This window comes from Lolium perenne, chromosome 5, assembly GCF_019359855.2.
Source record: "Lolium perenne isolate Kyuss_39 chromosome 5, Kyuss_2.0, whole genome shotgun sequence".
NCBI classification, from domain to species: domain Eukaryota; kingdom Viridiplantae; phylum Streptophyta; class Magnoliopsida; order Poales; family Poaceae; genus Lolium; species Lolium perenne.
In genome coordinates this window covers 102,722,658-102,745,254 of record NC_067248.2, presented here as the reverse complement: position 1 = coordinate 102,745,254, position 22,597 = coordinate 102,722,658, and the positions used below count along the sequence as shown (strand labels likewise).

General features: G+C 49.3%; 1 protein-coding gene across 1 annotated transcript; it reads right to left on the bottom strand.

The window, feature by feature from the left end:
• Positions 1 to 20,995: 20,995 nt before the first annotated feature.
• On the bottom strand, positions 20,996 to 22,475 carry LOC127319601 (protein ALP1-like). The gene is made up of 2 exons (XM_051349579.2): positions 21,712 to 22,475; positions 20,996 to 21,601 (listed from the first exon to the last, which is right to left on the bottom strand). The coding sequence occupies exons 1-2, from the start codon at positions 22,469 to 22,471 to the stop codon at positions 21,147 to 21,149; spliced, it is 1,215 nt and encodes a 404-aa protein (XP_051205539.1). The 5' UTR covers positions 22,472 to 22,475; the 3' UTR covers positions 20,996 to 21,146.
• Positions 22,476 to 22,597: the final 122 nt, after the last annotated feature.

The window sequence follows — 22,597 nt, the reverse complement described above, 5'->3', positions numbered from 1 at the left end:
GTGTGTTGGTCGATGTACCTGATTGAACATAGGGTATTTGCATGAAGTAGCAAGCCATCCAAGGGAGTGTCAAAGTCATAGGTAGAGAGGAGCGAATTCACCTCTTGGCGTAGTGCTTGGGCTCGAGCTCGTGTCATTGGACCACGAGGAGGGCTTGTCGGTCTTGAGGAGGCGGTGTCCATAGGCCACCCCGTATCATCTCCCCCCCCTTGGGAAAGAGTCGTCCTCGACTCTAAGTTCTCCTCATCTCCATGATATGGTGAAAGGTCGGACACATTGAATGTGTTGCTCACCAAGTACTTGGATGTTGGTATGTCGATGACGTAGGCGTTGTCGTTGATGCGCTTGAGGACCTTGAAGGGACCATCACCTCGGGGCTTGAGCTTGGAGTTTCTTTCTTGAGGGAAGCGGTCCTTGCGAAGGTGTATCCACACTAGGTCGCCTTCATTGAAGATCCGTGCCTTTTTCTTCAAGTTTAGTCTTGTGGCTTGACGGAGAACTTGTTGCTCGATCGTTGTCCTTGTGTCTTCATGGAGTTTCTTCATGTATTGTGCTCGCTTGTCGATGTCCATGTTCACTTGCTCATGTAGCGGTAGAGGAAGAAGGTCAATCGCCGTAGGTGGTTCGAACCCGTATACGACCATGAAGGGGCTTCTCATTGTTGTAGAGTGCTTGGCGCGGTTGTAGGCAAACTCCGCATGTGGGATGCAATCTTCCCATGCTTTCAAATTCTTCTTGACAAGGACTCGTAGTAGTGTGGAGAGGCTTCGGTTCACCACTTCGGTTTGCCCATCGGTTTGGGGGTGCGATGATGATGAGAACAAAAGCTTGACGTTGAACTTGTCCATTAGTGTCTTCCAAAGATAACTCATGAACTTGACGTCTCGGTCGGAGACAATGCTTCTTGGTACACCGTGGAGTCTCACAATTTCCCTAAAAAACAAGGAGGCAATGTGTGAAGCATCATCCGTTCGGGAACATGGTATAAAATGAGCCATTTTTGAGAATCTATCCACTACCACAAAGATTGAATCATGACCATATTTAGTTCGAGGTAATCCTAGTACAAAGTCCATGCTTATATCGGACCAAGGAGCATGAGGAATAGGCAATGGTGTATAAAGACCACATGGATTGGAAGAGGACTTAGCTTGTAAGCATGTTGTGCACCGGCGGCAAAGGCGTTCCACGTCTCGGTACATTCTTGGCCAATAGTAGTGAGTGGATAGCATGGCATATGTCTTCTCTCGTCCAAAGTGACCCATGAGACCACCACCATGCGATTCTTGTAAGAGCAAAAGGCGAAGCGAGGACATTGGAACACAAAGTTTGTTGCCCTTAAACAAGAATCCTTGGTGCAAATAGAAATCATCGATGCCCTTTTCAATGGAACACTTTGCAAAAATTGGGCCAAAGAAGGTATCGGAGGCATATTGTTCTTTGATTTCATCAAGACCCAACACATGGAAATCCAAACGTGTGAGTAAAAGGGTGAGCTTGCGGGAAAGGGCATCCGCAACGACATTGTCCTTGCCCTTCTTGTATTTGATTACATATGGGAAGGACTCAATGAACTCAACCCATTTTGCATGTCTTTTGTTCAAAGTGTGTTGACTTTTCAAATACTTCAAAGATTCATGGTCGGAGTGAATAATGAACTCTCTTGGCCAAAGATAGTGTTGCCAAACTTCAAGAACACGAACCAAAGCGTAAAGTTCCTTGTCATAAATAGGATAGTTGAGGCGTGCGCCGTCCAACTTCTCACTATAGTATGCCACGGGTTTTCCATTTTGCATGAGGACACCACCGATTCCAAGGCCACTCGCATCACATTCTATCTCAAATGTTTTAGCAAAATCGGGAAGAACAAGTAGTGGTGCCTCGGTGAGTCTCTTTTTCAATTCATCAAAAGCTTTTTGTTGTGCTTTGCCCCAAACAAACGGAACATTCTTTTTTGTAAGCTCGTTTAAAGGGCAAGCGATGGTGCTAAAATCTTTCACAAAGCGGCGGTAAAATCCGGCGAGTCCATGGAAGCTTCGAACTTGGCCAACATTTGTGGGAGTGGGCCAATTGTGGATGGCCTCAACTTTGGAAGAATCAACTTCAATCCCGTTGGCGGAAACCACAAAACCAAGAAAAACCAATTTGTTTTGAGCGAAATGGCATTTTGGTAAGTTGGCAAAGAGCTTCTCGTGGCGCAAGATGCATAAGACTTCTCTCACATGTTGAACATGGTCCTCGAGATTTTTGCTATAGATGAGGATATCATCAAAATAGACAACCACGCTCTTGCCAATGAGAGGTCGCAAAATGTGATTCATAAGACGCATAAAAGTGGAAGGAGCATTGGAAAGACCAAATGGCATGACGAGCCATTCATAGAGACCAAGCTTGGTCTTGAATGCCGTCTTCCATTCATCACCGATTGCCATGCGAATTTGGTGGTAGCCACTACGCAAATCAATCTTTGAGAAAATGGTGGCACCACTCAATTCATCAAGCATGTCATCTAAGCGCGGAATGGGATGTCTATAACGGACGGTAATGGCATTGATAGGTCTACAATCCATACACATCCGTTGCGTCTCATCCGGTTTAGGCACAAGAATGACGGGAACGGCACAAGGGCTAAGGCTTTCTCGAACGTACCCTTTAGCGAGGAGGTCTTGTATTTGGCGTTGGATCTCCTTGGTATCTTCGGGGTTGGTGCGGTAAGCGGCGCGGTTTGGTAGTGGAGCGCCGGGTATGAGGTCGATGCGATGCTCGATGCCCCGAAGCGGTGGTAGTCCACGAGGTAGCTCGTCGGGGAAGACGTCTTGGAACTCCTTCAAAAGAGACAACAAAGACGAAGGAATGTTGGTTAAGTTGTTAGTCTCCTCCGAGGGGCCCTTGCAAATGAGCACGTAGTGTAGGGTGGTGGATGGGTTGTGGTGCACTTCTCTCATCTCACTCTTGGTAGCTAGGAGGACACTCGTCATCTCACTCACATATGGTTTGTGGCGCTCACTCTCTTTTTGGTGGATCACTCTCTCACCTCTCAACTCACTAGTGATAGTGGCTTCCTTAGCCCTCGCTAAAGCCTTTGCATTGTCCGCAATTACTTGGCTAGGAGTCATTGGGCGTAGGATGTAGGTCTTGTCGTTGACCTTGAAGCTATAGGCATTTGTGTAGCCATCATGGTTGGCTTTCTTGTCATATTGCCAAGGGCGACCAAGTAACATGTGGCACACCGTCATAGGCACGACGTCACAATCAACGGTGTCTTCATAAGCGCCAATCTTGAAGGATATCATGACGGTGTGTTGGATCTTCACATTTCCATTGTCGCTTAGCCATTGCACATGGTAGGGATGGGGGTGTTTCCGGAGCGGGAGGTTGAGCTTGGTGCATAGTTCGGTGCTTGCAAGATTGTGGCAACTCCCTCCATCGATGATAACCTTTATTGACTTGCCATTGATTCGGCTCTTGTTTGGAAGATATTGCACCTTTGGTCTTCATTGGGAAGTGCATGGGTTGTCAACACTTTGGTCACCACAAGAGAAGGGCTTGCATCATGCACACATAGGACTTGCTCTTGGTCTTCCAAGGCATCATCTTCATGAGAGGTTGCGGCTTGTACCAAGGCTTCATATTCACCTTCACTCAAGTACTCCACATCTCCATCATCTCGAGTGATCATAACTCTTGTGTTCTTGCATTCAAAGGATTTATGTCCTTAAGCACCACACTTGAAGCAAGTGATGTTACTAGATCCGGTGGAAGCTTTGGAGGACATGGTTGATTGCTCCGGCTTGAAGCTTGTTGTCTTGATGGCACTTCTTGCTTGCTTTGGAGGATCCTTGGAGGCAAGTGTACTTGTGTTCTTGATGCTTGAGGAGGCATTCATAGCATTTCTTGCGGCGAAGAAGGTCTTTGTCTTTGCACTTGCTAGGTCTTCTCGCACTTGGCGCTCGGCCCTTGTTGCTTGGTGGAGTAACTCAACCATGTTTTTGTAGGGCAAGAATTCCACTATCCTCTTGACGGGGATGTTTAGGCCATTCAAGAATCTTGCCATAGTTTGCTCTTCTCGCTCATCCACATTTGCACTCATCATTGTCATGTGCATCTCCTTGTAATATTCCTCAACGGACTTGTAGCTTTGCTTGAGTTGAGTGAGCTTGTTGAAGAGGTCACGCTTGTGGTGAGTTGGTACAAAGCGGGTGTGCATGACTTCTTGCATCTCTTCCCATGTGTCAATGGGTGCTAAGTCTTCCTTCTCACGCTTCTTGTTTACCTCTTCCCACCAAACATTTGCATATCCTTCAAACTCAAGTGATGCCATGGCAACTTTCTTTGCTTCGGAGAAGCTGTGGATGCGGAATATCTTATCAACCTTGAGGACCCAAGACAAGTATGCGTCCGGATCTTCCTCTCCTTGGAACTTGGGCATGGTCAATTTGAGCTTCCCAAAGATTTCTTCCTCATTGCGGTCATTGCGTCTAGGAGGTGGTCTTTCTTCACCTTGAGCTTGACGTTGTTGAGGTTGAGGTTGTGGACCTTGAGCATCTTCATTGTTGTTTCTTTGTTGTTGAGGAGGAGGTGGTCTTCTATGACCTTCATCTTGATCATCATTGTTGTGGCGTTGATGAGGCCTCACACTTTCTTCACTTGATGCTTGTTGATGATTAGAGTCTTCTTCCATCTCAACATCTCGTGCTTGATGAGGTGGTCTTCTACCATGAGGGCGATCATCATGGTGACGACGGTTGTCTTGACCTTGACGCCGTGGTGCCCTATCACGAGGAGGTTGATCAACATTGATGATGCGGCGGTCTTGGTTCACTTCTTGTTCGGCATTATGGTGGTGCCTTTGAGCATTGGCCACTTGAGATGGGCGAGGTTGCCCTTGATGATGACGTGCCTCTTGCTCTTGGCGGAGCCTTTCTTGCTCACGTGCATGAAGGAGATCTTGATCATGACGAAGACGTTGTTATTCCTCTTGGAATTGAGCATGGAGATGTTCTTGTTGAAGGCGTTCTTCTTCAAGGCGTAGACGTTCTTGGACAAGTCGAAGACGTGCTTGCTCCGCTTCTTGAGCTTGTTATTGAAGCACTTGAGCATCCACATTATGGTGGCGTGGGTCTTGATTGGAATCATGATGCGACGATGTAGGAGCTCGTGACCTTGAGCTATGAGAGCGCGAAGACCTTGAATGGTGTCTTCTATCTTCTTGACGATTGAGTGTATGGAGTATGTTGTCCAACGCCGTCTTCATTTCTCTTGTTTCTTGACCTTGCATGGCGAGTGTTGCCTTCAACTCATTGCCTTGAGTTTCAATCTTCTCATTGAGTTCTTGAACTTGATTGTTGAGGTCAATCCTTTGCACTTGAGCTCTTTCTTCATAGCGGACGTTGGTATCCTTGAGCATGGCTTCAAATTGATTGAGCTTGGCGTGGACGGCTTGAGTAGCTATCCAATATTGGTGCCGCGTCATCGGTAGTTGGTTCCCTTCTCCACTAGACATGGTTACAACTAAAACAAGAACTATGTGGTGGGTGGTTAGGAAAGACTACCAAAAGTGTCAAAACTTGCAAACCAAAATCGAAAAGGTGTTTCAAGTCGAGGAACAACCGATATGTATGCACACACACAAAACAAAACTCTATATGGTGTTAGGTATGGATGTGGAAAGCCAAATGGAAGAACCAAACGAAAAGTCTATTGTCAAAAGTGGGTAAGATCCAAAAGTCACAAGTCAAAGGCGGTGATCACAAAAGGCATACACAAGGTGGAACACACGCGTGGGACAAAATGGGGTTAGCGCGACGGAAAATGAGCACGAACAAAATTGGTCCTAACGAAGACTACTAGCTCGGTGTCACGCTAACGCAAGAGAGACCGTGGCTTGGTTGCAAAATTGAGAAGCAACAAGATTTGCGCAAGACGCCTCTCTTCTCTTTTCTCTCTTTTGCTTATAAGCTTTGGACTCTTTTGTGTATAGGTGTCACTCACACTCTTTTTCTTTTTCTTTTTTTCTCCTTTTTTTTTGTATGCTTAGAAGCTTTCTTTTTCTCACTATCTATGTAAGTATGTCACACTTCTTTTGCCTATCCTTTCACACGAGCTTGCTTCGTAGCTTTGCTCAACACACGCACACCCTCACGGTCGGGACGCTTGCGCAATGCTTCGCAACACTAGAAAGCCACTCTCGATAGGAAAGGTACGCAAAGGAAGCTAAGGCTACAAGTTAGGTGCAAGTTATACCACTTGATGACGGTGGCCGACGATGTTGAACTTGCTATGGTGGAAGGTGTCAAGTGAACCGCTTGGATCCTCGGGGTGCCGTCGTCGTAGTTGATGTTGCGGAAGCTTAGTGGTAGCTGAAATGGCACACACAACGAAGTCCAAACACAAGGGGTTAGTGCCAAAACGAAAAACGAAGAAAGCTGTCAAAAATTCGGCCAGGCGGAACTTCCGGTCCTGAGGGGCGGAACTTCCGGTCCCGGGCGGAACTTCCGGTCCTCCGGGGCGGAACTTCCGGTCGCAATCAGATCTGCGGGCTGTTCTTCGATTTGAGCGGAAATCCGGGCCGAAAATCTTCGAATTCGCGGAAAATTTGGCACTAGAAGCTGTGGAAAGGTGGGGGAATTGCAGATCAACACCAAAGACAAGTTTCTATTGGACCAAAACCACCAAAAACTCAACAAATCGCAAGATCCAACCAAGGCCAATTTGGGGCTATTTTTTGGGAAATTTTTTGGAAATTTTTTTGGGCGAAATTGGTGGAATTGGTGGGTGTGGGGGTCAAATCCGTGGCAACCAAGGAGCTCTTGATACCATATGATAAGGGCTAAGCCCAGGGATGTGCCCGGTCTTCACGGATTTGAAGGGATTCGTGGGGGTAGGGAGATGAACGCGATGAACACGTGGGGGAAACGCGGGAATACACACACACGGATACAATTCGAGTTTTCCCTCGTTGGCTCGAAACACCAACTCGATAGAGATTGCATGATGAGGCCTAAGGCCACGTGTGTTGCCCGATCTCACGAATTGACCAAGGGAAAGGCGGGGGAGAGGAAGAACACGAAGAACACGGCGATGAACACGATGAACACACGCAAACACACACCAACCCGATACAATTCCGGTTTACTCCCGATAGCCCGAACCACTATCCCGATAGAATCTCTCAAGGGAGAGACACGCGGTAGAATCCCCGAGAGGAAGATCGGTATACGATCGGTGGAATCACACGAGTGAGAGACCGGTGGTAGAATCACAAGTGTGAGAGACTAATCATATAAGGAGTGCCTTGTACAATAGATTTGGGTAAATCTAAGGAGGGGGTTTCCCTAATCCCAAAGGGATGGTGGAGGCATGAGCCTAGGTTCTCTCAAGTTCAACTCTATCTAATGAAGGGGGAGGTGGGAGCCTATATATAGGGAGCCACTAAGGAGGGGTAGTTTAGGGAAACAATGGGGTACATGGGCCTTGGCCCGAATTGACTTGTGGCAGGCGCCTTCTCTTCTTGGCGACCTCGGGCGCTCTTCTTCCTTCTTCTCTTCCATGCCTCCGTGACCTCGGCCTTGAGTGTGGTTCTTGATGTTGATGCGCATGATGAAGCGAAGACCGTAGGTCGGGCTGCATCATCTCCCCCCACTTGAAAAAGAGTCGTCCTCGACGATAAGTCTTCATGAACGTGTAGAGGAGGTAGATGACACCAACGCTTGAATGTCTCTTCACTTGTCAAGAGCCCTATCAATAGCACAAGAAAAGCAAAGGAGCAATCAAAGCGTAGCCAAAGTTCAATGTATTTAGGAGGAGGGCGCAAGTAGAAGGAGGTCACCTTATCAAAGTGTCGGTGTGCTCTCATTGAGAGATCTTGTGTAGTGGAAGTGTGCGGGCAAAACCACTCATTGGAGCTCACTTGTATCATGCTCTCAAGAGCTCTTTTTGTCAACTCGTGCTCAATCGAGGTTGACATTGGAATTTGGGTACCTACACACATGTTAGGCAACGAGAACAACGTGTGTGCATGGTATATGAATACATCATCCATCATGATGCACCATTTCTTTTGCACATCACCATTAGCGGTAAGCAAGATATTATAGTAAACATGGTGAATATGCGGGGAAAACTTAGGAACATGCTCAACATGGATATATGCAAAGTCTCCAAAAGGTGAGAGAGCTATGGGGGCAATCTCATTCACAAGCATATTAACATCATTGCAAACCAAGCATTGGAAAGAGCAAGTGTTCAACATTTTGGTTGCATTAATGGGAGAGTATTGCAAGCATGTAGCACAAAACATGTTCAACATTTTATCATTGTTGTCGACAAACCTAGGGAAAGAGCAATTGTTCATCAAGGTTGTCACAACACAAGCATTATCATTTTCATTGCAAGCAATACATGGGAAAGAGAAATTGTTCGACATATTGCAAGCAATAGGAGAGGAAGTGAAACTCTCATAGCATGGCATGGACATATTGTCATAAGCAACTAATTCCACATGATCAACAATAGTGGTATCACAAGTATCACAAAGGAAAGTGAAAGAAGCATATGACATAGCAATAGGATCATCCAACTCATGCAAGCACTCACAAATCGTCATGTCCACTAGTGGGATCATGGCATCATCAACACCCATATAGGTACCTTTGTAGTCCCGCTCATATGAGGTAGGTGTTGTGGAAGTGGTAGGCTCCATGTGGCCTCCATGTTCATCTTCAAGCAAGCATGGTGTGATATCATCGTCTTCATGCACCATGTACATCTTCTCCATGATCGACGTCTCATCATCCATGGAACCTAATGAAACACAAGGAAACACACTAGAGGTAGAGGGTAAGATGTTAGAATTGAAAATGGTCTCACATGACCTATCAACTACCACTCTCATCTCACTCGGTGTATCACTCATGTCCTCCAAGTGGTGGCTCTCAATCTCACATATAGTGGATGCACTCATCTCACATATAGTGAAGTCCCTCATGTCCATGTCAATGACGTCGTCGATGTCCGAGCAACCTAGCAAAGATGAAGACAACACAAGAGGAGTAGAGGTTATGTTGTTAGAAATCAAAACGTCCTCACTCGACTCATGGTGTGTATCACTCTTGCTCTCAAGGTGTTTGAAGTATGCGTTGCACTCGGTTTTTTCTTTGCGTGTCATTTGGGCTTCTCGAGCATCTAGCTCGGCGAAGTATGCTCTCATCTCGGCTTGCTCTTGTGGGGTCATCATGTATATCTCTCACTAGGTAAGGTGTATGTGTATGTGGTGGAAGGAAAACTACACAAGTATCTCACCTTTCAAGAAAGTATCGGAAAAATGGTTCAAGTCAAGAGCAAAACCAAAATGTATCGAGGTTACTCACACACACACTCAAAGCACACGCAAAAGGCTAAGAACTCTATATGGTGGTGGGTAAGGAGTGGATAGCAAACGAAAAAGATCAACGAGAAAGTCTATTGTCAAATGTGGGTAAGATCCAAAGTCAAATGTCAAAAGTGGTGATCTATGTCAAGGAAACACGGAAACACACACAAGGAAGAACAATGGGGTTAGCGCGACCAAGGAAGTGAGCAAGTAACAAGATGGTCCTAACGAAGACTATAAGCTCGGTGTCACGCCAACAGAAGAGAGACCGTAGCTTGGTTGCACAAGATAGAAGCAACAAGATTTGCACAAGGGCCACTCTTCTCTTATCTCTCTTAGTGCTCACAAGCTATGCACTTCTCGATATCGGTGGACACACACTCTTTTCTTTTCTTTTTTTTTCGTTTTTTTTTCACTTGTTTTTTTTTCTCTATGCTTAGAAGCTTTATTTTTCTCTATGTATATGTCACACTTTTCTTCTTTTGTGTATCTTTCTCACCGAGCTTGCTTCGGAGCTTCGCTCAACACAACGCACACACACCCTCTCACGGTCGTGACACTTGTGCAATGCTTCGCAACACTCGGAAAGCTACTCTCGATAGGATAGGTACACAAAGAAAGAAACGGGGCTACAAGGTGTGAGGCAAGTTATACCTATTGACGTTAGGCGGTGTCAAGCACACGAACTTGCGATGGCGAAGTGGTGGTGACGATGGTGTCGAAGATGCGCCGGAATCCGGGGTGCCGATGCCGTTGTCGCGGTGTTGATGTAGGCGCGGAAGCGGTTCTCACGGACCAAAGGCACTCCAAAACGGAAACCGGGCAAATTAAGTCAATGCCCGAAAAGTAGGGTCAAAGCGAGCGGTCAAAAGTTGGTGTCCAAAAATCGTCAAAAATTAGACGTAGACTATGTAGAGTCGTTGGAGGGTGTTGTTAAAATTTGGAGTCAAACGGGCGCCGGAAAGTTGTCAAAGTTTGGGGCAAAAAAATAGAGTCAAAATTGGGCGAAATTGGCCAGAACCCGGTCAACCGGATTCCCGACCGGACCATCCGGTTGCCGTCCGGTCTCGCTCCGGTCCGAGCAGATTTTCCCGGTTGGCTCCGGTTGGAGCTGCGGCTTTGCGCGTGGATAGTGCTTGGCGAGCGGAAACAGCGGAGGAGCGTGCAGGACGCTGCCGCGGGTGACTGCTGCGGGCGCGCTCGAGCCTGGGGCTGAGCCAGGGAACAACGTGTGTGGCGGCGCTGTGAGCCAGGAGGTGAGCGGCGGCGGTCGCTGTGGTGGGCGCGAGGCCAGGCAGGGCCAGGGGAGCGGCAGCAGGGTGGGCGTCGCCTGTAGGGGCGGGGCCCTGTCGGCGGTTGCCAGGCGCGGTGGTGCAACGGCGGGTGCGGGCCTGGCGCGGGTGGAGCAGGTGGGGCTGGGGCGTGCGGGCCTAGACGAGCTTGAGGCGGGAATCCGAGCGGCTCGATGCAGTGGGCGAGCGCGCAGGCAGGAATTGGAGTGGGCGGGCGTTGACTGAAGTGGTCGGAAGCTGTTCGTCAAGCCAAGAACAGCACGATGAACTTGATGAAAATGGTGGTAAAAATGCTCAGATCCGGACGTAATAGATGGAATTAGAAGGTGAAAATTGGGGGAAACATAGATCAACACAAACAACACCAGATCTGTGGACCAAAACCACAAAAGACTCAACAAATTCGGAGATCAAATTTCGAGCTATTTTTTGGGGCAATTTTTTTTTGGCAAAATTTTTGGGCGAAATTGAGGAAATTGGAAAGGTCAAATTCGTGGCAACCTTTGCTCTGATACCATATGATGAGGCCTAAGGCCACGTGTGTTGCCCGATCTCACGAATTGACCAAGGGAAAGGCGGGGGAGAGGAAGAACACGAAGAACACGGCGATGAACACGATGAACACACGCAAACACACACCAACCCGATACAATTCCGGTTTACTCCCGATAGCCCGAACCACTATCCCGATAGAATCTCTCAAGGGAGAGACACGCGGTAGAATCCCCGAGAGGAAGATCGGTATACGATCGGTGGAATCACACGAGTGAGAGACCGGTGGTAGAATCACAAGTGTGAGAGACTAATCATATAAGGAGTGCCTTGTACAATAGATTTGGGTAAATCTAAGGAGGGGGTTTCCCTAATCCCAAAGGGATGGTGGAGGCATGAGCCTAGGTTCTCTCAAGTTCAACTCTATCTAATGAAGGGGGAGGTGGGAGCCTATATATAGGGAGCCACTAAGGAGGGGTAGTTTAGGGAAACAATGGGGTACATGGGCCTTGGCCCGAATTGACTTGTGGCAGGCGCCTTCTCTTCTTGGCGACCTCGGGCGCTCTTCTTCCTTCTTCTCTTCCATGCCTCCGTGACCTCGGCCTTGAGTGTGGTTCTTGATGTTGATGCGCATGATGAAGCGAAGACCGTAGGTCGGGCTGCATCATTGCAGGAAAAGAACTTCCGGTAGAAGTCCCGCAAAGAGATCGACTAATCGAAGCTCGGGAGATCTAGAAGGGTGAAAAGACCGGAAGGTTTGATGGAAGTGCAAGCAAAAGACCAAATAGGTAGAAGTGCAAGCAAAAGATCAAACAAACGGTAGAAGTCACCAAAGAGATCTTCACGAGTCGATAGGAGCCCGGGTGGCGATACAAGATCATAGATCTAGGTAAGGTTCCCACAAGGGTGAGCTAAGCTCAGGTTTTCTTTCAAATCAAGTCTAATCCCAGATCTGAGCCAACTAGGCTATTTATAGGTGGGGGCGAAGAGTTAAGTTACATGCTGAAAAGTGCTGTTGTGCTGAAGTTCGCGGTGGCGGAAGTTCCGGCCATCTTGGGCGGAAGTTCCGGTCAGGGGCGGAAGTTCCGGTCCTGGGGGCCGGAAGTTCCGGCCAGGCCGGAAGTTCCGGCCAAGTTCCGGCCAAGTTCCGAAAGTCGTCCATTTCCTTGCAGTAACATCCAGGGGCCTTTTCGTGGACTTTCGGAGCTTGGGCGGAACTTGGGCGGAAGTTCCGACCGGGCGGAAGTTCCGGTCCCTCGGGGCGGAAGTTCCGGTCCGATGCTTTTTCCTGCGCGCTGGAGGGCATCTTGGGGGCATCTCAGAGGAATCTGGCCGGAAGTTCCGGTCCTGGGGGGCGGAAGTTCCGGCCTGTGCGCTGTAGCTCCGTCTTCATCGTTTCCAGCTCTCTCTCCAACGCCTTGGTCTCCATGGCTTGTGTCTTGGTCGATGTACCTGATTGAACATAGGGTATTTGCATGAAGTAGCAAGCCATCCAAGGGAGTGTCAAAGTCATAGGTAGAGAGGAGCGAATTCACCTCTTGGCGTAGTGCTTGGGCTCGAGCTCGTGTCATTGGACCACGAGGAGGGCTTGTCGGTCTTGAGGAGGCGGTGTCCATAGGCCACCCCGTATCAACTTTACCCCTCCGATTCTTTCTTTGGACCAATCTTTGAAAAGTGTTCCATTGACCGAGGTTTTGATGATTTCTACTTGCATGATGGCTACTTGTTTAAAGCTAACAAAGTTTGCATACCCGAGTCTTCTCTTCGTAAGTTGCTTTTGCAAGAGTCACACGGAGGTGGCCTCATGGGTCATTTTGGACGCGACAAGACTCTTTCGATGCTATCCACACACTATTATTGGCCAGGCATGAAGCGAGACGTGGAGCGCCTTTGCAACCGTTGCACCACTTGTTTACAAGCTAAGTCAACATCCAATCCCCATGGTCTTTACATGCCTTTACCCATTCCATATGCACCTTGGTCGGATATAAGCATGGACTTTGTGTTAGGCTTACCAAGAACAAAGCATGGGCATGATTCAATCTTTGTGGTAGTGGATAGGTTCTCAAAAATGGCACATTTTATACCATGTCATAAGAGCGATGATGCTTCACACATTGCTTCATTGTTTTTCAGGGAAGTGGTTCGCCTACATGGGATACCGGCAAGCATTGTGTCGGATCGAGACGTCAAGTTCATGAGTTATCTATGGAAGTCGCTCATGGCCAAGTTTGGAGTCAAGCTCTTGTTCTCATCATCCTCGCACCCTCAAACCGATGGACAAACCGAAGTGGTCAATCGAAGCCTCTCCACACTCCTCCGCACACTTGTGAAGAAAAACTTGAAGTCATGGGAAGATTGCCTCCCCCACGCGGAGTTCGCCTACAATCGAGCCAAACACTCCACAACATTACGGAGTCCCTTCATGGTCGTCTATGGATTCGAACATTACGGAGTCCCTTCATGGTCCCAATGTTGGCTCTCTCATCTTGATCTTGTTGAGGTTGTCCTCGGCCCCTTTGGTCATGGCGAGGATGGTTCCGGAGGTCACGCCTTGGTGGATCTTGATGACCTTGGTCTTGAGCATCCACATGGGCTTGACGATGAGGTGCCGGGTCCATGTTGAGGAGGACGTTGTCTTGGGGTTGGTCGTCATGCCCATGGTGGGCATGGCGAGCCGCTTGATGACGATCTTGGTGAAGAGCTTGTTCTTGTTGCGGACGTTCATGAGGACGAGCATGGCGATGGAACTCTCCGCGCCTTGAGTTGGAGCGAGAATCATCATGACGAGCGTGCGGTCGACGAGAGCGATGATGATCTCCATGCCTTGAGTCGGAGCTTGAGGACGAATGGTGATCATGGGAGTAGTCATCATGTGAGGTAGTCGATGACGATGAGGAAGTGGAACGATGTCGATGTCGGCGTCCCAAGTTGTTGATGGCGCGCTCGAGGCTATCCATGCGCCGCTCCATGTTTGCATCATTGGCCGTCACTTGGTCATGCAAGTTGTCCGTAGCTTCACGAAGAAGATTCATATCTTGGTTCACTTGGCCGAAGTTGTGAGCCACTTCTTCATATTGTTGATCGATGCGTGTCTCGAACAAGTTGAGTTGGTCCTTGAACTCTTGGCGTTGCACCCATAGGTTGTGTTTGGTGGCCAACCTTTCGGAAGGGTGTAGGACCTCATCCTCCTTTGCTTGGTCTCCGTGCCTATCCATGATCACAAGACAAGAACTATGTTGTGGATGTTAGTGGAAGGAGACTATCTCTCACTCTTACCGTGGTAAGATAGTATTGAGGCAATCAACCAAGCCGAAAGTAAGACCAATTGTATCGGGACACACACAAAGGCACACGCAAAAGCTAGCAAATATGGTGTTAGGAATGGATGGTGGAAAGCCAAAAGACGAAATCCAAAATCGCGTATGTTGTTAAGAGTGGGTAAGGTCCAAAAATCCAAGTGTCAAAGTGGCGATCACTATGAACACGGAAAAATGTGGAACTCACACACGGGATGAGCGGGGTTAGTGCAACCAAGGAACGAGCGGAAAAAGGAAAAACCCAAAACGAGGGTGCTCAATGTCACACTAACGCAAGAAGAGATCGAAGCTAGGTTGCATAGAGTAGAAACACCAAGATTCGCACGAGGTCTCTCTTCTCTATCTCTCGTGCTTGCTTAAAAGCTTTTCACTCTTTTTGTATCGGTGGCACTTTGCACTTTGCTTTTATCTTTTTTTTTTTCACTAGCACACTATGCTCTTACTCTTTTGCTGGCCACTCACGAGCTCCACTTATGAGCTTTACTCACACAACGCACACCCTCACGGTCGGGACCTCGTGCGATGTTTCGCAACACTCGAAAGCTTCGCTCGTGGGATAGATCGCAAAAAGAAGAGGGCTACAAGGGTTACTGCAAGTTATACCTGCGATGGTGGAGATGATGGTGGTGGTGGTGGTCGGCGGTGGTGTTAGTCGATGTCGAAGACGTGTGCCCGGTCGGTGGTCCGGTCGGACCGGGTGTGGCGCCGGCTGCTCCGGTCTGTGGGCCGGTTGACCGGCTTCTGGACCGGCTGCTCCGGTTTGCGGCCGGTTGACCGGGTTCTGCGCCGGACGGTCCGGTCTGGGGGCCGGTTGACCGGGTTTGAAACCGGGTTCGTCGATTTGGAGCTTTCTCTCTCCTGTTCTTCCCCAAACCAAAACCAAATCGGCCAAAACGAAGGGAAACGATGGAATTGGAGGCTCAAAGGTGGGGAAACAGTAGATCAAGCACAACAACACCAGATCCACGGAGCAAAACCACTCAAAACTCAACCAAATCACAGATCCGTCCAAAGGCAATTTAGGGCTATTTTTTGGAAAATTTTCTAGAAACGAAATTGGGTGGGTGGAGGGTCAAATCCGCGGAAACCAAAGGCTGCTGATACCATATGATGTGGTCTGAGACCCCGATTGTGGCCCGATCTCGCGAATGACCCAAGGAATCAAGGGGGAAAGAGGGGGAGAGGCGGAAGAACACGAAGAACGCGAAGAACACACGAAGAACAACGCACACCAACCCGATACAATCGATGCTTACCCTCACGGCTCGATGGACCGTGCCAATAGAATCCGCCCGGAAGAGACTCGAGGTAGAATTCCGAGAGGAGAGACCGGTGGGGAGGACGAATCAAGGAGTGGGAGAGAGAGTGTAAAACACTAGAATCTCACACTACCAAATCCATACATCCACAAGGGTTGCCTTGATTACAGAGGGATGATAACCAAGGGAGACTAAGCTCAAAGTTAGGTTTGAGTTCTAAACAAGTCTGAAAAGTAAAGGAGGGGGTCCAGCTACTTAAATAGGCAAGCCCAGCCAGCAAGGGCGAACAGGTACGCGAATGGATAAGTCAAGGCAGTTTGGTGGGGTATTCCCGTCGGATCCGGTTGGGTGTCCGGTCAGACCGGACCTGGGACCGGGCTGTCCGGTCAAGGGTCCGGTCTGACCGGGCCTGTGACCGGGCTGTCCGGTCCTGGGTCCGGTCGACCGGTCGCCAACCGGGATTCTGCGAAGAGTCCGGTCCTGGGTCCGGTCGTCGTCCGGTACGAGGGAGTTGGTCCGGTTTGCGCCCGGTTGACCGGGCCTGTGGCCGGGGCGTCCGGTCGTGGGTCCGGTCTGACCGGGTCCTGGACCGGCCAGCGTCCTCCTTTTCCTTGGCGCTCTTCGGGCGACGGCGGCTTCGGCTTCATGTTCATCGCCAGGTTCCGCTGCTCCTCTCCTTCCCTTGACCATGACGTCTCATCCTCTCCGGGGTCTTGATGCTCCATGTACCTAATCACACAAAGTGTTTCGACATGAGGTAGCATTCCATCCAATGAGGAATCGAGGTCGAGGGTAGTGAGGAGCGAGTTCACCTTGTCATGTATTGCTTTGGCTCGAGCCCGTGTCATGGGTCCACTTGGGGGACTTGTTGGCCTTGATGTAGTGTCGTTGGCGCGCGGGGCTACATCATATGCTCTTACTCTTTTGCTGGCCACTCACGAGCTCCACTTATGAGCTTTACTCACACAACGCACACCCTCACGGTCGGGACCTCGTGCGATGTTTCGCAACACTCGAAAAGCTTCGCTCGTGGGATAGATCGCAAAAAGAAGAGGGCTACAAGGGTTACTGCAAGTTATACCTGCGATGGTGGAGATGATGGTGGTGGTGGTCGGCGGTGGTGTTAGTCGATGTCGATGACGAGGAGCCGGTCGGTGGTCCGGTTGAACCGGAGCTGGCGCCGGCGTGTCCGGTCTGGCGGCTGGTCGGACCGGTCTCTGAGCCGGCTGTCCGGTTTGCGGCCGGTTGGCCGGATTCTGCGCCGGACGGTCCGGTCTGGGGACCGGTTGACCGGGTTCGAAACCGGGTTGCACGATTTGGAGCTTTCTCTCTCCTGTTCTTCCCCAAACCAAAACCAAATCGACCAAAACGAAGGGAAACGGTGGAATTGGAGGCTAAAAGTTGGGGAAATAGTAGATCAAGCACAACAACACCAGATCCACGGAGCAAAACCACTCAAAACTCAACCAAATCACAGATCCATCCAAAGGCAATTTAGGGCTATTTTTTGGAAAATTTTCTAGAAACGAAATTGGGTGGGTGGAGGGTCAAATCCGCGGAAACCAAAGGCTGCTGATACCATATGATGTGGTCTAAGACCCCGATTGTGGCCCGATCTCGCGAATGACCCAAGGAATCAAGGGGGAAAGAGGGGGAGAGGCGGAAGAACACGAAGAACGCGAAGAACACACGAAGAACCACGCACACCAACCCGATACAATCGATGCTTACCCTCACGGCTCGATGGACCGTGCCAATAGAATCCGCCCGGAAGAGACTCGAGGTAGAATTCCGAGAGGAGAGACCGGTGGGGAGGACGAATCAAGGAGTGGGAGAGAGAGTGTAAACACTAGAATCTCTCACTACCAAATCCATACATCCACAAGGGTTGCCTTGATTACAGAGGGATGATACCCAAGGGAGACTAAGCTCAAAGTTAGGTTTGAGTTCTAAACAAGTCTAAGGGGAAAAAGGGGTGTCCAGGGTGCTTATATAGCGGTACAAGGCGACACGGGCCGAAAAGGTACAAAGGAAAACGTTTCGGGCCGAAAAGGCGTCTTTAGTCGTGCAGGCCGGTCAGGAGGCCGGTTGGACCGGACCTGGGACCGGGCAGTCCGGTCGGTGACCGGATCCTGGACCGGGCAGTAACCGGGCGAGGTTCGGGGGCCCCGGGATGGCGTCCGGATGGCACCGGTTGGTAGCCCGGTTGTGGACCGGGTGGCCCGGTCAGGCGGCCGGTCAGCCGGATTCTGGACCGGGTGGCCCGGTCAGGAGGCCGGTCAGACCGGATTCTGGACTGGCCACTCATCGTCTCTTCCTTGCGTTCTTGGGGCGACTTCGGGTTCAGCTGTTCTTCTCCTTCCCTTGACCATGGCGTATCATCCTCTCCATGGTCTTGATGCTCCACGTACCTAATAACACAAAGGGTTTCGGCATGAGGTAGCATTCCATCCAATGGGGTATCTAGGTCGAGGGAAGTGAGGAGCGAGTTCACCTTGTCGTGTAGAGCTTTAACTCGAGCTCTTGTCATTGGTCCACTTGGGGGACTTGTTGGCCTTGATGTAGTGTCGTTGGCGAGCGGGGCTACATCAAATACACTATGTTCAATCAGGTACATCGGTCAAGACACAAGCCATGGAGTCCAAGCCAATGGAGAGAGAGCTGGAAATGATGAAGATGGAGCTCCAGCGCACAGGCCGGAACTTCCGCCCTCCAGGACCGGAACTTCCGGCCAGATTCCTCCCAGATGCTGCCAAGATGTCGTCCAGCGCCCAGAGAAGTGGAGCCAGCCGGAACTTCCGCCCCGAGGAACCGGAACTTCCGCCCACCCGGAAGTTCCGCCCAAGTTCCGAAAGTCCGTCAAAACGCCCCTGGATGTTACTGCAAGGAAATGGGCTAATTTCGGAACTTGACCGGAACTTGGCCGGAACTTCCGGCCGGGCCGGAACTTCCGCCTTCCAGGACCGGAACTTCCGCCCCTGACCGGAACTTCCGCCCAAGTCGGCCGGAACTTCCCCCACCGCGAACTTCAGCATAGCACTACTTTTCAGCATGTAACTTACCCATTCGCCCACCCGACTATAAATAGCCTAGTTGGCTCAGATCTGAGATTAGACTTGTTTAGAACTCAAACCTATCTTTGAGCTTAGTCTCCCTTGGGTATCATCCCTCTATAATCAAGGCACTCTTGTTGTTGATTTGTGAATTGCTAAGTGAGATTCTAGTGCAAGGCACTCTCTCTGATGAGATCTGAGATCCCGGATGTGGCCCGATCTCGCGATTCAACCCAAGAACCAAGGGGAAAACGGTGGGAGGACGTGAGGAACACGAAGAACACGAGGAACACGGTACTCACGCACGCACACCAACCCGATACACCCGATACTTACCCCCGTGACTCAGTAGATCACGCCAATAGAATCTCCAAGGAAGAGGCACGCGGCAGAATTCCCGGAGAGAGATTGGTGTTGGAGAGAAGGGGATTGGTAAGGGAGAGAGAGTGCCTTGCACTAGAATCTCACTTAGCAATTCACAAATCAACAACAAGAGTGCCTTGATTACAGAGGGATGATACCCAAGGGAGACTAAGCTCAAAGGTAGGTTTGAGTTCTAAACAAGTCTAATTTCAGATCTGAGCCAACTAGGCTATTTATAGTCGGGTAGGCGAATGGGTAAGTTACACGCTGAAATGCAGAGTTGTGCTGAAGTTCGCGGTGGCGGAAGTTCCGGCCAACTTGGGCGGAAGTTCCGGTCCTGGAAGGCGGAAGTTCCGGCCCGGCCGGATGTTCCGGCCAAGTTCCGGTCAAGTTCCGAAATTAGCCCATTTCCTTGCAGTAACATCCAGGGGCGTTTTGACGGACTTTCGGAACTTGGGCGGAAGTTCCGGGTGGGCGGAAGTTCCGGTCCCTCGGGGCGGAAGTTCCGGCTGGCTCCATTTCTCTGGGCGCTGGACGGCATCTTGGCGGCATCTGGGAGGCATCTGGCCGGAAGTTCCGGTCCTGGAGGGCGGAAGTTCCGGCCTGTGCGCTGGAGCTCCATCTTCATCATTTCCAGCTCTCTCTCCATTGGCTTGGACTCCATGGCTTGTGTCTTGACTGATGTACCTGATTGAACATAGTGTATTTGCATGAAGTAGCAAGCCGTCCAAGGGTGATGCGGGGTGGCCTTCGGACACCTCCTCACCAAGACCGACAAGTCCCCCAAGTGGACCAATGACAAGGGCTCGAGTTAAAGCTCTACATGATAAGGTGAATTCGCTCCTCTCTACCTATGCCTTTGACACCCCCTTGGATGGCTTGCTACTTCATGCAAATACACTATGTTCGATCAGGTACATCGGTCAAGACACAAGCCATGGAGTCCAAGCCAATGGAGAGAGAGCTGGAAATGATGAAGATGGAGCTCCAGCGCACAGGCCGGAACTTCCGCCCTCCAGGACCGGAACTTCCGGCCAGATTCCTCCCAGATGCTGCCAAGATACCGTCCAGCGCCCAGAGAAGTGGAACCGGCCGGAACTTTCGCCCCGAGGGACCGGAACTTCCGCCCACCCGGAACTTCCGCCCAAGTTCCGAAAGTCCGTCAAAACGCCCCTGGATGTTACTGCAAGGAAATAGGCTAATTTCGGAACTTGACCGGAACTTGGCCGGAACTTCCGGCAGGGCCGGAACTTCCGCCATCCAGGACCGGAACTTCCGCCCCTGACCGGAACTTCCGCCCAAGTCGGCCGGAACTTCCGCCACCGCGAACTTCAGCACAGCACTACTTTTCAGCGTGTAACTTACCCATTCGCCCACCCGACTATAAATAGCCTAGTTGGCTCTGATCTGAGATTAGACTTGTTTAGAACTCAAACCTACCTTTGAGCTTAGGGTGTGTTTGGTTGAGCTGTGGCTTATCTGAAAGCAGCTGTGGGCTGTGGGCTGTGGCAAAGCAGCTGTGGCTGTGTGATTTGAGAAAGCTGTAAAAGCCATTTGGCAAGTAGTTGTCTAAACTGTGGCTGTGAAGATAAATGTCTGATATACCCCTAAAGACTTGAGAGACTGTTTTATTAATATCTAGCTACAATAACCTCATTAGAGATTGATTTAGATATAGATGATCAAATTGTAGTTAATTAATATATTATCTAGCCAATATATTGATGAAACAAAAAAAAAGGTGTTTAAACAGCAAGCAAAAACATTGATCACGTTGGACAGACAAATGACTAGTACATGTCTTTCCTCCGATCATCCATTACAACCAAGAGTGTTCTTCCGGTTATCCATTACAAAATATACAGGTTCCCTCTTTTGAATGCTTGCTATTTTCACAAGCAAGCAAACAGCCCAGCAACTAGCTTTGTAGTTCCGGCGCAAAACATTATATGCAGCTAGCACATATCACAAAATAAACTAGTAAGTCGCACATGAACTCATTCTCCCATTGAGCTCCACAAGGAGTCAGCAATTGTATCACGGATTGAGTTCATATAACCAGCATCACGTCTCACTGGAATATTATCTCCTTGAAGCTGTTCTTCTCCTCCAGGAATATAGTCCTCATCTTCATCACATTTGTCAAACTCCTCATCAGGCAGCTTCGTTTCACGAATGTAATTGTGCAACGACATACAAGCAATAATAATCTTCTTTTGCCTACGAGGCTTGAAACTGGGCATACCCTTTAACGTGCGCCATTTAGCCTTGAGAACTCCAAACCCACGTTCAATGACGTTTCTCCCTCGAGCGTGGGCATAGTTGAAGACCTCGTGCTTCCCAACCGGTTTTCTTCCATTGCGAAATTCCGGTAGATGGTATATTTGGCCTTTGTAAGGAGCAAGATAGCCATCGCGGTTTGAATAACCCGAATCGACGAGGTAATATTTGCCTACATGAACAAGACAAGTCAGGAAGCAAATAAAAAGGAATATTTGACTACAGAGACAACACAAGTCAAGTCAGGAAGCAAATATTTGCCTACATAAACAAGACTAGTACCTGCAGGGGGCTTAGGAAATCGATGTGCATACTTTGCCAAGGTGTCATTTAAGATCCGCGTGTCATGAGCAGACCCAGGCCAACCAGCCACAGCAAAAGTAAACCGCATATCGAAGTCACAAACAGCCATCACGTTCTGAGATGGGAACCCATGCCGACCTGTGTGGTTCACAACTTCATCTGCTGGTACTTCAACAGGGACATGGCAGCCATCTATTGCCCCTATTGCATCTTTGAAATGAGGCCAAAACGGCTCTTCCTTAATTCTTGCATGCACGGTATTGAAAGAAGGATCTCGAGGTGTTATGTTATGGCAAGCCAACTTGCACAAGCAATTCAATACTTCTTTGAACTTCCTATGAATCGTTTCAGTTGATCTTGCAAACCGGTTCTCAACTTGAGAGAAGGATTGTGGACCACCAACTACCCACAAGAACATAGCTAATGACTCCACTGATGTCACTTCTCTAGAGGACTCCAATCCATAATGAGACACTAGGACATTATGCAATAAGTTAAATACATCTCGGTTCATCCTAAACATCTTATAGCAACTCCTTTTGCGCCCAAGACACTCCATAACCCACTCATACCCAGTCTGTTGAGGAATCCTATAAGGCTGTCTTGTCAAATTAGTCACTGTGTAGTGATTACCTATCTGGCCCATACATGCAACTTGATATGCCAAAGATGCCAACCGTGCAAGCCTTTTCCTCCTTTTGCTAGCCTCATCATCAATATCTTGATCAACTCCATTCATCTACAAAGGAGAACAACATAATTAAATATGCAGCAAACACGAAACAATATTATATGGCAGCAAATACGAGACAGATAGTATATGTCAGCAAATATGAGACAGATAGTATATGTCAGCAAATACGAG